A 16523-nucleotide genomic window follows, 5' to 3' on the forward strand; every position below is an offset into this window, starting at 1 on the left:
CTCTGTATAGAGATTTACCTTAGCTTTGATTATATATTTCACAATTTTGTAATTTATCATTGTTTATTAAACTCTGAAAGCTGTGTGGCTTTAATAGTCTGTCCTAGAATGCTGTAAGATGTGGCCTTTTTTTTTTTTTTGAGCACCTGCTCTTTTAGTGGTCTCTGCACGGCCCTGAAACTTCCCATTAACCCTGATCACTTGGGAATCATCATGTCATCGCAGCGGTCCTCTTCAGCAGGGGGCCCAGGGGGAGCCGGTGTAGAGTTTTTGCATGTTGTGGCGAAACGTTCGAATTCGGTCTCATCTTGAAACCGAAGCGCCTTCTTCTGCAACGTTTGCCGTGTCCCCCTTATGGTTTCCTCTTTCCCTTCCACTCTTCCTTGAAGGCGAGATTTCTGGAGTGCATTCTAATTCCGATTCTTCCACATGAGCTGTGGATCTTGGCAGATCTCTGTGGCTACCATGGGCCACTTGGCTGCTTCTCTGATTAACGCTCTCCTCGTCTGACCTGTCAGTTAGCTGCGTCGCTCTTTCCCCTTGAGGCCTCCAGAGAAGCGTGGTATTCGTACCGTTTAAAAAAAACAACTAAAAAAACCACAAAAAAAAACGATGTAGGTCTTTTAAATCGTGGGACATTTGGAGACAGCTGAATGCACCTGGTTTCGTTTAGGGTCGTCGGTGTAAAGGGGGCTGAATTCAAATGGGTCCCACCAGTCCCGGACGGCATTCGTTGACGTTTGTGGCAAGGTGCGGGAACGCATGGTGGCTATGGGTAATTGTGCAAAGCGCTGTGAAATAGAACGTTGCGATAGGAACCTCTGCTTCCGAGATGTGCTGGACTTTGATTGGACAGATTCGGAAGCAGATGCGAGTTACACATGCTGCACATCAGAATTACTGGGGCCACTGAACCTCATTAAGAAACCCTCTGTGACTTTGCCAAGGAGAAAGTGTTTAATAAACAATGATGCAGTAAGTAGACTATGGTGTTTGCAGATGAATCAGAGCTGGCTAGCCTATATAATGCTGGGGGCTTTAACTGTAGCGGGGGCTTGCTTGCTTGCCTGCCTTGTAGAAGTGGCTTTGACCTATTTCCATTTTGAGTGGGGAGGAACTGATGAATTAATTGGGACAGGAATGAATTATATTCATCAAGTGTCACACCGTGATGTCAACCGACTCCCAAGCCTGTTCGTAGGGTTTTGTGTGGACAAAATCAAGGTTGGAGGGTGTGTGTGTGTGTGTGGTGGGGGCTAAAGTTTGTTTCTAAAGGCTGAGTACAGGAGAGCCCTTGTGTTACCACAGGGGAGGTTTTTTTGGGAGCAAAAGGGCGGGATCTGATCCAGCAGGAACAGATGCAGTGAAACATTAGGAGCAGGATCTCCTGCAGGGTGGTACAAGCTCGCCTGTCTTAAATAGCAAGGAGGGTGGGGGGAGATCCAAGCCAGAAAATGATTTATGGCAGTCCAGTTCTGCAGGATGCAAACTCAAGATGAGGTGCTTACTTAAAAACACAGGATTTCATTCATTCATTTATTTATTTATTTATTTTTGAGAGAGAGAGAGAGAGAGAGAGAGAGAGAGAAATAACATTACAAAAGTCTATCAAAAAATACTTCTCAGGTTTGCCTGGCTGGCTTTATTGTCAAAGAATCAAAAGGCAGGCTTTTATCTTATTTTTCGTGTCCCTCTGGATCAGCTCTGCCCTCTCTCTCTCTCTCTCTCTTGTGTATTTTCCCTGCCACTGATCAATCACTTGCTGAGTGATCACAGCTGTGCTCATCAGTCTCTCAGCAGCACACCCCTACTGTTTTGCTTTGGATTTTGCCGGATGTTTTTCCTACCTTCAGAGTGAAACTTTTTCCACCACTTTTCCCCAAACTGGACTGCCTGTTGTTTCCGTTGGCCATGGAAACGGGATCTCCGTGTACGGTTAGGGAATAGCCGGCAACTTGACATTTGGTTATTTGGAATCTTGAACTTGACCTGCAAGGATCGGGCTTCTTCAAGGAGGTCAGACATCTGCTTGGCCGAGCAGAGACCTCCAGTTTGAAGGGACGATGCAATGACTATGGTTGTTTACATTCTGCTTGCTAGAGAAAAGGTCATTGTTCCTTCATATTTAGTTGTCAAAGGGGAAGTTTAACCGACTACTAAAGACTAAAGACTGAAAAGCATGAGGATGAATCAAGCTGTGTTCTTCCATGAGGTAATGACCTTTACTTTAACACCAAATGCGTTTAATGCTGTCCGATTTGGTAACAGTGGTTATGTCGACTGGTGTTCGTTTCTCATCTTGCCATTTAAACATGTGTATTACCTGGGCCAACGTCTGAATGTAGGCATTTTGTGAATCAAGACTTGTTGCCTACTTTGAGTTTTTCTGTAGCCACATCAGCATCTTTGTCAGTTCAGACAGAACGTCTGCAGAGCTTCCAGTGAGATTGTGTGACATTATCTCGTGATTGTTGCTTGGGTTCTTCTTGCGCTGCTGTCTGTGCACGGTGAATGTTTCGTCTCTGTAATTTTTTTTTTTAATCGCTTAATCTGCAGTATTTATGACTCCCGAAGAAAGCCTGCAGCAGTCTGATTTGAAGATAAAATTGCATATCCTACAGTTTCAGATGAATGGGTAGACGATGCTGTAACATTATTTTTCTTAAAATAAGAATTAGATTGCAAAACGGATAAGTAATAGTGTAACTTATCCACTTAAAGCTTCCTGGTATCGCAGTCGATTGTTTGAGGACGTTGCCCCCGCTTGTTCCACTGATGTCGGGTGTAGTTAAAAATAATTTGAGACTTACTTTAAGAGTTTGTCGAAGGGTACTTTTTTGGTTTTGAACCTTTCCGCTACAAAAACTCCTTAAGTTGTGGACTTAAAACATTTGTGGCTTACATCAGTAGTGTCCAGTTTCAGAGGCATCTCTTGTTTTAGTTTAATGAAATGTCTTTTCCAGAACTTTAGTGGATCTAAAACTAAATCTGTTTCGCTGGATCAAGAGCTGGGATTGGTTGGTGTACCGAGCTCAAAGCATTTATGCTCTTATTATTATTTAAGTGTAGAGGGAAAAGGTGCTGCATATTTAGGGTGCTAATGTAGCAGAAGACGTATGGCTGTTTGTGTGAACAAAACACTCCACACTAGGCTGAAGTTATGCGGCTATATTCACACAAACCGAATACTCGTACTTGCCAAAATGCAAGCGTTAGTGTTAGATTTGTTGCCATGGAGCTCACCGAAAGAAATTAAAGGGAAAATATTCTTTTTTTTTTTTTTTTTGCCTCCTTGAATCTGGCTGTCAAGCTAACGATTAATTATCTTTAAATATTTATTTAGGCCCCAGAAATTTGCACAAATTGCCTCTTCACCCTGTCTGCACTCACAAAAGAAGAGGAAGAAGAAGAAGAAAAAAAAGAGAAAATCAAGGGTTTGAGATCAGGGGAGGCAAATGAGAAAATAAATTCCCAGGGGCCTCGGCTAATGAAAGCACATTAGCAGTCACACCGTGTAGAAATCCGCCAGTTCGTCATAAGCAATTTTCAGTCCCCGACCAACTTATTGCAACAATATGGCTGCTTGCTGCGCAGCTCAGTGGAGGAAGCGTGACATTATTACAACCGGGGGTGAAGGCGGAACCTTCCTGCAGTGGGTGAAAGCTGATAAAGCGTATCAACACTTAATGATGTTGATGTCAAATAAAAAATAAAAACCTTTAACATTCACTTTACCTGTTGAGTTTGAAGCCTAGGAGGAGGAAAACGAGGAGGAAGACGTATTGAATATATGTTTATTTAACTGCAGCAGATGCACAGTCGCTCCACGGCTCCGTTGTCTTTGCGATGCTGTCCCTTGCCTCATGTTTCTGTTGTCTCTCTCTCTCTATTTGTTATTTTTGAACTCTTTCTTTCTTTCCTCCCTTCACCCTCTTTCCTCTCTTCACCCCCTCAGTTCCTTCTTCTTCTGCTTCGTCACAACTGCAGCAGGTAGTCATGCGAACAGCTGGAGGAGCTCCCCAACGAGGTCCTCTGTAAGCCGTTTCTCTCCTTGACCTGCCAGCAGTGAATAAGGGTGTGGAGGCGACAACAAACTGAAACGCTTGGGGTTTTTCTTTAAGCACACTCCCAATGGGTTTGCACAGTAATCTAGTTGCACATCCTTAACTAATATTTTGCACCGAAACCCCTTCTGGCCCATTTTCGTATTCAGTTTTCTTGAGTTTGCACACCTGCCGTCACATGAATTAAACCCGAACTACAATGTTAATTAGATTTCCTCGACTTCCCTTTCGCTTGGTTAAAGCCGTCGTTTGGTTACAAATGATCCAAATGGCAGTAGGAACCCGTGGCATCGTGAAAACTGTAATCGCAGAAAATGTGGGACAATAGTTCCACGACAAACTGGACGTTTGTAATGGTTTGTGAAATCGACAGAGCGGTTGGGGATTCTGCCAAGAGAGACACTGCAACAAGCATGGCCAGGTTTCAGTTTTAATGGTGGGCAGCCTGATCCACTTTTTATTTTTTCTTTCCATTTAACTTTTTGCCTTCCGGCGCAATCATTTTCCATTAGAGGATAAATGTCACATGTGGAATAAGACTTGAAGTTATTCGTGGTCTAATTTTTGTTACTTTGGGCATTTTTTTTTACAGGGGGTTTGTGCACTTTTGAGAGCTTCTGTATATCCATTTTTTTATTTTTTTGTAGCTTCATTCATCTCCGTCGGGGTTTTCCACATGCCATGTGAGATTTGCTACCCTGCAGCGGTTTGACCCTTGCACAGTTAATGGTACCAACATGTCTTGTCTCTGTCTCTTCAACAGGCTCTGCAAAAGATGTGACTTGTGCTTTACACGCTCTGCCCCCGAACCAGATACTCGCAGCTGAAGTGCCACATTTCCTGCTACACCTCCTGTCCGTGCTCCGTCTTCCCTGGATTATGACTTGCTCATTGGGCTCGGCTAACTCCGCACCTGGGGTCCTTTACCCCCGCCTCGTTAATCAGTAGGAAAGGGCTGACTTTAATAATCTTTAAAGACTCTTGGATCGTGCTCTGTTACTAACCTCTTTGATCATGGAATCTCAGTGGGGCCCGACTTTTCCCCTCCACTCTCCCTCCATCATCTTCCTGCTTCTGGCTACTTCTTACACCTGGCTCTTTCCCGTCACATCCCCTCAGCGAGTCCCGATAGACCCCCAGGCCGCTCCAGAATACGCTCACTCCATCCGACTGGACGGCGACATCATACTCGGCGGGCTTTTCCCGGTGCATTCGCGGGGAGATCGCGGCACGCCTTGCGGGGAGCTGAAAAAGGAGAAGGGCATCCACCGCCTGGAGGCCATGATGTTTGCCATTGACCTGATCAACAAGGATCCTGAACTGCTGCCCAACATCACGCTGGGGGCCCGGATCTTGGATACCTGCTCCAGGGACACGTACGCTCTGGAGCAGTCCCTGACGTTCGTGCAGGCCCTAATAGAAAGGGACGGCTCCGACGTCCGCTGCGCCAACGGAGACCCTCCGATCTTCACCAAGCCCGACAAGATCGTGGGCGTGATTGGGGCCGCGTCCAGCTCCGTGTCCATCATGGTGGCCAACATCCTGCGTCTGTTCAAGGTAGGACTTGGTCTAATTTTTCCCATCTGTGACTGTTTCTGTTTCATCTTGACATTACAACCACAAACCTAAATATAGGATGCTTGATTGATCAACTAAAATAAGTGAATAATTGTGAAGTCAAGGGAAAATTAGAAGTGTGGTGGCATTTGTGTTCATTTTCCAAAGTTTTATGTCTGTTGCTGTACTTTCTCTTTCATTCCCTGAACACTCTTATAACGTCTTGCTGCAGATTCTTAATTGGATGTAAGTGTAATGTAACTGAGTTACATCACCTCACTGACTCTTTGGGGTCATTGGCATGCTAAAGAGTGAACGTTCACTCCAGATTTTTTTTCAGGCCTTTAACAGGTTATTTTCCAGGATAGTCCTGTATTTGCCTCCAACTTTCTCTTTGTTGCCCTGACCAGCCTGTTCGACCCTTGACGAGGACAAAAAAAAATAAACAAATCTCTGCATCTGCATCATACTGCCTCTACCATGTTTCAAAGTGGAAAGGTTTGTTGATGATGAGTGCAGTGTTAGTTTTCGTAATCCAATTCTAAGGTGTTTTCACATTCCCTTACGTGGCTTTTGGCAAACTGCACTTGGAACCTATTACCAGTTTTCTCGAGCAATAACTTTCTTCCTGTCGCTCTTCCATAAAGGCTGGATTTAAGCCGACGGTGCTGCCAACAGACTCTCCCACCTGAGGTGTGGACCTCTGCAAGTCCTTCAGCTTCTCTAAATGATGCTTCCCTTGCCCGACCTGTCAGTTTAATAGGGCAGCGATGTCTCGGTAAGTTTGAGTAACTGCTTTAAACTTCGTGACAACTTTTTTTTCCCTGACCCTCCTACTGTCTTCCTTGCTCTTCGTGATGCGGTTTGTTCACTAATGTGCCTCGGAGACCTTCACAGACCAGCTGGATTTACACCGAGATTAAATCGCACATAGAGTTGCACTGGATGTTGTTTTGGGGACTTGGAGCATAGGGTGAAAAAACGCCGGCAAGAGTAAACTGCACATAGACAGTCTAATGTAATGTTAGTAATGTTTTATTTTGGGGTATCAGATTAAATGGATGCTAAACATAAATGCACATCACGCCTTTCAGATGTTTATCTGAAAAATCTTAAGCCACGTTTCCTTTGACTTCACAATTATGTACCACTTTGCGCTGATCTACCACGAAATCCCAGTAAATTACATTCATAAGGACAAAGGTTGTAACATGTGACAGCTCAAGGGGGTGTAAACACTTTTGCCAAGCACTGCACATGCTGAATCACTCCCATCCCACGCAGCATCCAGCCCCTTCACCCGTATAGGCAAGATAAAGTTCAATGACGGCGGCCATTTGAAGCCTTATCGCTTTCTGCAGCGGTGACACCTCTTCCTTCAGCAGTTGCAGGAGAAAAGATAGTCTGTGCATTTCACTCTCGGAGCCCAAAGTGCAATTTCAAACATTCAGATGTGTCTGTGAAGGAGAAACTGATGTGTCAAGCGATGCTTGTAAGTAGGTTTAAGGTTGAGCGAAATAATAATAATAATAATAAAAAATTAAATAAAATACAGTAAAAATTGCAGCCAAGTGTGGGTATCTATTACGAGCTCGAAATCTGTCAACAGCCACTTCATTTCCCGCGCCCTGCGGTTGTTTATGCACACGTGCGTCGCCTGCGAGGACGCCGCTTTGTGTTGCCATGTTTTCGAGTACATGTGTGGGCCTAATTGAGCATCCTCATCAGGGTGCAACTCTTTTGTGTTCACGCGTGTTTTTTTTTTTTTTTACGTGCTCTCCTGAAAGCCTTTATGCATTTCAGGTGTGCGTTTGCGTGCATCTTTGGAGTGTGCGCTCGTTGTCATCATTAGCTGCGCCGGGTTTGACTGATGGCGGTGCGATGGTGAAACACGCGTCCGGTGATGACGCCCATGGCATTTTTCACATCCACATTTATCCCACGCTCTTCCACAGTGTGACCACACATTTCTTTGGCACAGAGGAATCCATATGCTTGTGTGTGTGGAAGATTTTTCCTGTGTTTCAGGACGCACATGTTAACAACCGGCTTGCGCTTTGAATGGAAGATTTGCATATTAAACAACAACAACTAAACATGATTTATTCCAGGATCTTTCACAGCAACAGCCCTCGAACAGAGCGCTTTTCCCTGCCTCTGCGGTGCCTCGCTCTCATTTGCCTAATACGATTTGGAGCCTCGCGCGTGCCTGCGTGCTCGCTCCAACTCGCAGTGTGTGCGCACGCCGCGTGCCGCTATTGTACTTCCGCTGATAATTTGTGTGTGGGAGTCTTCTGCGTTTTTTTTTTCTCTCTTCTTTTTTGCGCGCGTGTGTGTGTGTGTGTGTGTGTGTGTGTGNTGCGCATGCCGCGTGCCGCGATTGTACTTCCGCTGATAATTTGTGTGTGGGAGTCTTCTGCGGTTTTTTTTTGTTGTTTTTTTTTTCCCTTTTCATTTTTGCGCGCGCGTGCGTGCGTGCGTGTGTGCTGGATCTCTGCGATATGTCAACCTCATGCCTGTGGCTGTGCTAACGGTTTGTCTCCAAACTGTGTATCTCTCACTGCATGCTTCTTCATAAATAATACACCCCCCACTATCCCCCCTGTTTCTGGAAGTCGTGGGACGCAAACACATGTTTGCACGAATGTATTTCAAGCAAACATATGTCTTTTATAAACAGGCTTAATCTGACGGTGTCAGTCACAGCCAGTCGCCCACTCAAGACATGATGGGGTTGCGAGGCCCACCCCTCCTCCCAGAAGCAGAGCTTGTGTGTCTTTTTAATTCTAGCAGTTGACAAGTGTGATTCAAACAACAGATTGTGTTAAAAAAAAAGAAGCAAAAATTCTCCACGTTTTTTTTTTTCTTTTATTATTATTATTATTATTATTTTTCCTGTGCTTTAGCAGCAGAGGGAGCCCCTTGCTGAGAGTCACAGCTGAGAGAAATCAAATCAAACAAGAGTCGCTGATGTTTCTTTTGTTCGCCGGTTCCTCGTTTGAAGATTATCGCTCTGCACTGAGGGATGATTCAGAGCACTGCGAGGCGGGGCTGGAGATAACATGGAACTTTTTTTTTTTGTTGTTTTGTTTTTTCTAAATCAGCCATCGCCACAGCTGCATGTTGCAGGAGAAAATCTGTCGAAACAAAGCGAGTGGAAATTTGGGGCTTTACGACAACAGCTTGGTTCTGCTTTATGTTTTATTTGCTTCCTTTCAGACCCTTACGTCAGTTTAAAACACCTGAATATTACATCTTGGATCATGAAATTCTAACTCGGGGCATAATTTTGAATTGGAAAGTTAAAGAAAATGCAGGTGCTTTGTCTCCAAAGCATTAAGTTTATTAGAAATCAGCTGCTGACTGAGATTGTTTGTGGATGACCTTTAGCTTGGCCAGGGTTCCCACACATGTGTTGCACTGCAAAGCTTGTGTGGCGTCTAAATGGCTTGCAATGCATTATTCATAGATTCATATTGACGTAAACATGAGGCACATCGTTGCTCTCAAACTGCGTTGAGCTAACTTGTAAAAGGTTTTCTATGCTGCATAAAAAAGTCAAGCTTAATCGCATGGAATTTTTTATTTTTTAACTTTGCAGCCATCTTTCTTTTTGCGTCATAACCATAACCATTGTTTACTTCAATGCAAATTTTTTTTCTCGCTTTTCAATGAAAGCTGTTGGATTATATTACACATTTTTTGCGCTAAGTGTATAAATATTGGAAATATGGTATTTTCCCTTGAGGTTCTGTCATGAGGATATAAAACCAGCCAATGCCAGTTTGGGCTATTAGAACTGAGAAGTTGTCTGTCACTGCCTGATTGGCCAGTGTTCTTGTGAAACGGGGGAAGTGCGCCATAAACTCTTGTTCGCCTCATGGAGATCTACAAAGTGATGCCGACTTGTTTCCCCTCTTCCCATGCTGCAGGAAGCTAATCGAAAACGCCAGGGCGGGGATGTTTATTAAAGCCACAAATTCATTTGATTTAATTTCCCAGCTTGAATGACTGTAAACCATGAACCATTATCAACCTCAATTTCCTAAATGATGTTGCTGCTCTAATTCAAATGTGGCCCAACCTTAAACTAATTACAGCTATTATTTTAGTTGGGATCCAGGGCAGCGCTACAGGTAGCTACAGACTGCGCACAGTTTGTATTTCTTCATTTTAGTTCCTATTTTATCTTTTACGCCAAACCCTTATGTTTTTGGCATCCACTGTTGGCAGCAAGGTAAGAATTTAATTGAACAGGGAATCCTGTCATAAATACCAAACCTTCAATTTGTGCCAAACTGTCATAAATGGAAGTAATAAATGTTTCTTAGTGTTTTTACCTTAAAATAACACATTTTTTAATCCCATCTGGTGAACTTTCTCATTGCAGTACGCAGGGTCTCTTAAGATTTCCTTGGATTTTCTTCAGGTCCTTCCGTTAATTGGATATTGTTTTTTTTTTTATGTGTGCGCGTGTGTGTGTGTGTGTGTTGCAAAGTTTCTCTCAACTTAATTGAGAGCGGGCATTAAATTTTATCTGTGCAACACATTGCACAGATAAAAATCCCAAACTGCTTCACAAAGACGCCACATAATAGAGAAGTATTTTGAAATTAAAGGCACAGCACATTGAAGAAGAACGACTTGGGCTGCACTTTCAATGAGCTCGGTCTCTCACATGTAAAAAAAATAAATAAAAAAATCTTACAGCTGATGCAACATGCTGTAAATAATGATCCCCTTGAGTTCATCACGTAGTTCTTGGGACTGCAAGTAGATCTGGAGGGCTTTTGGTGGAGTAAGTGGCTCTCGTAGTTCTGTAATAGAAGAATAAGTTTAACCATACAAGGCCTGTGGAAAAAGATGACAACACAAGCAGTGTGATTTCATACATGTTCCAGTCAAAAACGTTGGACCAACAGAAATTGTTTGAAGGGCCAATTACAGTTAATGAATCAACTGAAATGTAAAGTTAAATATTGGATAAAGAAAACGGTTTGGAAAGACTGGGGGGAGGGAAAAATCTATCTACAATCGATGCATCTTGACATTGGGCCATTTTAGAGATGAGGATAACAGCTGATCAACTGTCGTTATTCAAACTGTATAAGTACTACTGGTGCTACTTCGACGACCTTTCATAGAAACCGCTTACATATTTGGAAGGGACTTTGTAACAGATTGACAGCTGCTTGTGGCAGCTCTCTTTGTTCCGGTCATCGCTGAAAGTTGGAGCTTGGCTCTGGCAGCGGCATCAAATGCATCTAAACAGTGTTTGGTTCCAAGCTGCAGAACCAGAGCCGTGTTTGAATCAGAGGCCAAGCTAGTGAGATTCTTTGGATTTCAAATTCTAGGGACCTTTTTTTTCCCCATATTCAAACTGAATTTTTAAATTCTGAGTTAAAACGGCATGCACGATTACCGTGTCCTCCAGTCAGTCATGCAGTACTAGTGAACTTTTTTTTTTTTCTCTTTGTGGAATTAAAAAGGGAAAAAAAAGCAAAACAGTCAGGATATGCAGTTTTGAAATGTGCGTTAAGGTGTTTTTATATGCAATCTATCTCAAAAATTAGAAAACTCTTTTCTACAAAATCAGACCAAAATTGGATCATTGTTGCACTGTTATGTCGACGCGACACTGATTCACAGCTCGAGTTTAGCAGCTTCCTCAAATGACTCGGTGCACTTAACTTTAGTCTAAAGTAAAACTTTTTAGGACTCTTAGAAAGCCTGAAAAATATCCTTCAATACTGCTTGAAATATAGTCTGAGAGCGAGGCTCAGACACTTCACGGTGCTTTATGCTCAGCTCTTATCGGATCTAAGCCCATCACGTATTAAAAGAGGCGCTGTTCACTGCGGTTTCACTGCTGTCTTAATAAATGTGTTTTTAAATATTTTTCGCACCCCCCAAAAAAAAAAAAAGTTATTGGACGAAGTCACGGCTCCCCAGACGGGTCGCAGATAGCCTGAAAAAAAAATCAGGTGTGAGATGATTAAAGTGAAAGTTTCTCTTTTCTGCTTCCCAACTTTGAAACCTTACCTCTGCAGAACTCTGTGATATAAAGTAAGAAAAAAAAAAAAAAGGAAATCTTTCATCTTTATTTCATCATTAGCTAAATTAAAGTCACAAATTCCCTAAGAGTTTGAAGTAATTGGTCTCTTTCATAGGAAACATGTACGTATGGCACGAGTCTTAAAGCCAGAAGTGAGCCGTGTCGGTTCGGGCACAGGTACAAACTTTGTTGAAACATTGCAAGGTGCTTTTGACCTTTGCCCTTACGTCATTTAATCAGGTTTAGCCAGATTTTCCTTGAGTCGTTTTTGCTGCATGATGTGTATAAGAGGCAAAATATTTAAAATCTGATATTTTCAGACAGCATTGAATGCCAGGTGTGGTGGATGGAATAAATGAGGCGCTATTGATTTTTTTTTATATGATATGGGATTGGCGTTTCTCCAGGGTTCCACAAACGGACAGTTTAACCTTAAATGTGTGGAGTGCTCCCTCCACCGCAAAGCTGCACATTTGATGTTTCCTGCACCACCTTTGGGTCTCCAATCAGCACAGAGGGAAGTTTTGTTGTGTTTCGTTCAATACTCTACACATTAAAAGTTATTTTAAAACTCTACATACTGGATAGAGTAATCCACCTCCATTTGTTGCAGTTGTGATGTAGAACTTAAAATGAGCTAATTTTTAAACAAAATTTACAGAAAAAAGGATATTATTCTCCGTCAAAGCATTATGTTTAGTTTATAATGCGATCAAATTCATACATCGAGATCAAAATTATGACTACAAGTTAAAAGTGTTGAATCACATGCCAACGTTTGCTCTGGATAATTTAGATGAAAGGGAAAACGAAACACAAAAAAACATGTCCGACAAACACTTTTCATGTTAAAAATAATCCTTTGCATCAAAGCGGGGACTGATGCACCGCCCGCGTTCGGCTTTTGTCTTCCGTTACCAGGAAATCCCACAGTGAAGCGATAGACACATTTCAGTCTGTGACACTCGCACGCTGCGTGTCAGAGGCTGAAAATGAAATTCAATTCTCAAATTGATAAGTGGTGGCTTTCCCCCGGTGAGAGTAAATGGAATGACGGAGCCTCGGGGGAGCTTTGGAAAAACACTGCGCCCGCACACACAAATCTCTAACCCTGCATTCATTCAAAATCAACTGCAATTGATTCTGCTGGAGGCTTTCAAAATCACACATACACACACTTGGGGCAGTCTTCATTTGAGGAGATGGCTTATTGTCTTTGTCTCTGGAGGAGGTTTTTTTTTTTTCTATGAAGTTGTGTGTTCCAAGGCCAAGGCCAAAATCTTTCCCACGCTCTGCTATCCCGCTTCACAAACGTCCAGCTGAGTTTGTTCTGGTTGGCGTTAGCCAAAGGTTTGGCAAATGACGCCTTTTTCTTTCGCTTCCAATGATTATTTCTGTTCCTCCATTTTGAGCAGAATTAGCATTTGTTTTGTTTTAACCACCATTAGTTTTGTAACTTTTTCCAAAACAAGCGGTGCAAGTGGACACCTGCCAAAGCGTCGACCAGGGGGATTCAAAATTCATCTCTGGCAGATGTATCAAACAGGACTTTGCTGCCAGAAGTGGGTTTATAATTTTTGTTAGAATCAGATCTGCTAAAACTTCACCTTGTGAACAATCTTGTGATGCTGGGGGTCTGTTTCTTTTGACAAAGATAGCAAAGTTACACTCTGTATAACGTAATTAAAGTTTTCTCGAATCGATCAGTTTGTTGTACAATGTATAATGAGGTACTGTACTTTAACTTTCGGAAAATACAATTTGACTTTAATTTTTGTTAGCATCCTTAATGTCCTTAACGGCTTGGGTGAAACCTCTAGTTCATGACAACTAGTTATTTACATGGGGTGTGTTGGCTCAGTTGCTGGGATTTAATTTACTCCAATAATCTAGAATACCTCTTATAACCAAAATTATGAATTGTTTTTATATGATCTAACATGCTAAAAGTTTATGAACTTCTACATAGACGTTGAAGTTCTGACACTGCTCTTGTGAAGGAAAGTTGAGTTGCTACATGTTGTCTACAAGCGTCGACATGGTTCAAATGCTAATCTGTTAGCTTTACCTCCATCCTCTGTGCCTAGAAAACTTGCTAGTGCTTTGTTAAATTTCTTTATTCATTTCCTCTTGTGTGATTGTTCACATTTTCAATCCATATTATTCATACTGAGCACTTTCAGTCTTTCGTGGGAACCCTCAGTACACATATGAGTGAGCGGTTCTTCTCTCCCCTGCATGAGCTAATAAAAAAATTCCACACGCTTCACAATATGCAAATGAGTGAGAAGAAGAAGGGGTTTGCCTTGGATGTCGGAGCATAAAGCGAGCTTGGGGCCCTTCGCACATTTAAAAAAAGACATACTGGACCAATTTTCTTCCAGGCAAATCGGCACCTCCTGAATTACAAATCAATTTGGCATTCTCTCTTCGCGAGGATGACGACGACTGCATCAAAATGCAATTAACGAGGAGCGCTGTAATTCTCATTCAGATGCCAATTTGGACATAATTCCCTACAAAGGTGGCTGTTTTTCACGAGGTTATGCCTACTTTGATCTACGGTGTTGTTCCAATCCCGCTAGCTGCTTTTAATGAAGTAATGAAGGGAGACTGGGGGAACGTGAGGATAGTGGGTGTGAGGGAGCAGAAGAAGAAGAAGAAGAAGAGAGGACTGAATGAAAAGCAGACAAGTGGAAGTGAATCCTGGACAAAGATGCGCTGGAACGACAGATGGAGGGGTGAAAAAGATGGCGATAAGAGGAGAGCACCGCATCCTCCAGGGCGTAATGATGTGGTGTTGATTTCCTTCATGAAAGCATTACGCATTAAGAGGGTGACGATAATGAAGCCACAGAGCACGCCGAACAGCGAGCGGGAAGACTCATTAGGACGCGCGCGGGGTAGCCGTTTGGTTGCGGCTCTCGCGCGCGCCATGCTTCACCGCAACTCATCTGCGGGGGGTGAAAAATCATGGGTTGCTACAACGGGGCAGGACACGATCATCCAACCTTCGCTAACGAAGGCAGACTTAACGAGCAAATGGTTAATTAAGACGGACTTAATTGTCCTTCTGAAATTATTTATTACCTTCATTTATTGTTGCCTGGAGATGATTCATTAAGAGCCGTCCGATGTAACGTATGAACGCGGGCTAAATTGGATTTGTTTTCAGCTGGATGGTGCAAATCCTTTAACCTGGGTTTGAAGCTGGTGAGCGGGGGAACTCCAAATATGCAATTCATTAAGCTGCTCCCTGGATGAGGAAAGGCTAAACGCAAACTGACAAATGATTTGCTTACCCATCACTATAAAGGGCAATATATGCAGTCCATTAAGCTGGGTTTTCACGTCAGGAAAGGTGGCAATGTGTTTAAAAACTCTAATTTGGAACACCTACGGGGCAGTAGAAAAGTTTATGCCCCCTTGTAGATCACCAAAGATATTTTAATGGCAAACAAAGGTAAACTGAGTAAAAAGAAGAACCATCCTTAAACTGAAGCACCAATGTTTCTGTTGGTCTCAGAATCCTTGGCTAGATGACACCACATGTACAACTGGAATTCAAAAGGACTGCAAGGAAAACGACGAGCAGCACGTTTTTGTTTGAAGAGAATGTTTCCTGACATTTCAGTGGCGCAGTCCGGTCCCCGCGATGCCCCAGCTACCTCAAGCTTACCTTATGTGCCGCTTCAAGAGAAACGTGGCCTCGTGTGGCAAACACAACAAGTTAACAGCGTCTGTGTTTTTTTTATAAGACGAGACAGGAAAGTAATTTAAAGTTTAATTAAGACCCCTGATGAAAAACGAGAGGTCATTGAAAATGTGCTTGATGTTTTGCTTAGTGTTCCTTCCCGCCTGGCCCTGTGAACGCGTTTCTCTCTGTCGTTCCCACTGAATTGTGTGTACTTTTGACAAAGAGCGGGTCAGAAAAAGGCTCCATCTGTCCCAGTATCGTCACTGAGAGGACCAGTGCTAGAGCGCATTAAAGTGGAATGAGATTCTATCTCTCGCCGTCCTTTCATCAGCTGAATGGAAGCTTAGATAAGGGATAAGTGAAGCTATTACACACAGCCCCAGATTTCACACATCACAGGTGGACAATACACGCACGCCGTTTGATACACTTTAGAGACCTCACTCACGTTTTTTGACTCTTCGGCTCGTGCGCTCAGCTAAGGCTGTGACCAATGGCGGCTGAGCGTGAGTCACTTGAAAATAATGGGAGCGTAATTAATGCTATTAGTTTCACCTGGCAGCGCCGGTGTCTCAAAAAAAAAAAAAAAAGAGAGAGAAAAAAGCCCCATCGTGTATTACGTCCCCGGTCTTATACATCGTCTAACAGAAAATGAGAAAGTTGGCAATTTGTAGTTGAGTGAGGGTTCGGGGGGAGAGAGAGAGAGAGAGAGAGAGAGAGAAAGTCATGTACATTCTTTGAGGGTGAAAGAAGATTCATGTGCCCTGGTGGGATCTGGGTTCAATGTGTTGCTGGTGATAACTGAGTCAACATCCACAGAAACCCCCTCTGCGACCCCTCCGCGGAGTCCCTGCCAGCGTACACAATCTGAGCACCCTGGTGAGCTTTTACAGAACAAAGACATTAGTGCCATTTTTCACACCTCTCTTCAAGAAAACAAAATGTCTTCTGCAGGAAAGAGATATTGACTACACGAGAAATTGCACAAAAGTGTCGACAGTCGCAGAGCAAATGTTTCTGCCTTTGTCCGGACATCTGTAGCGGCGGGAACGGTCTCGTTTGTTTTCGCATGTTCCGTTGTTGCCTTTGCGCTAATTAAGCTACATGAAAGCACTCGAAAGTTGGACTCGAACTTAACTTTTCAGACCAG

The 16523-nt window shown here is 43.1% G+C and overlaps 1 protein-coding gene across 6 annotated transcripts in view; it reads left to right on the forward strand.

Annotated features, from left to right (window-relative positions):
- grm8a (glutamate receptor, metabotropic 8a) overlaps positions 1-16523 on the forward strand; it is a 255278-nt gene that overhangs the window by 3640 nt on the left and 235115 nt on the right. For 4 of the 6 annotated variants that reach the window (XM_016664539.1, XM_016664552.1, XM_016664554.1 and 1 more), the window contains one exon: positions 4828-5621. In XM_016664539.1, coding sequence (XP_016520025.1) covers positions 5079-5621 — 543 coding nt within the window. In that variant the 5' untranslated portion in view covers positions 4828-5078. Of the gene's footprint in view, positions 1-1786; positions 2078-2107; positions 2213-4827; positions 5622-16523 lie in introns of those variants that run through there. The other 2 variants (XM_016664548.1, XM_007540075.2) reach the window with 2 other exon arrangements.

This window comes from Poecilia formosa, unplaced genomic scaffold, assembly GCF_000485575.1.
Source record: "Poecilia formosa unplaced genomic scaffold, Poecilia_formosa-5.1.2 Scaffold9, whole genome shotgun sequence".
NCBI lineage: Eukaryota > Metazoa > Chordata > Actinopteri > Cyprinodontiformes > Poeciliidae > Poecilia > Poecilia formosa.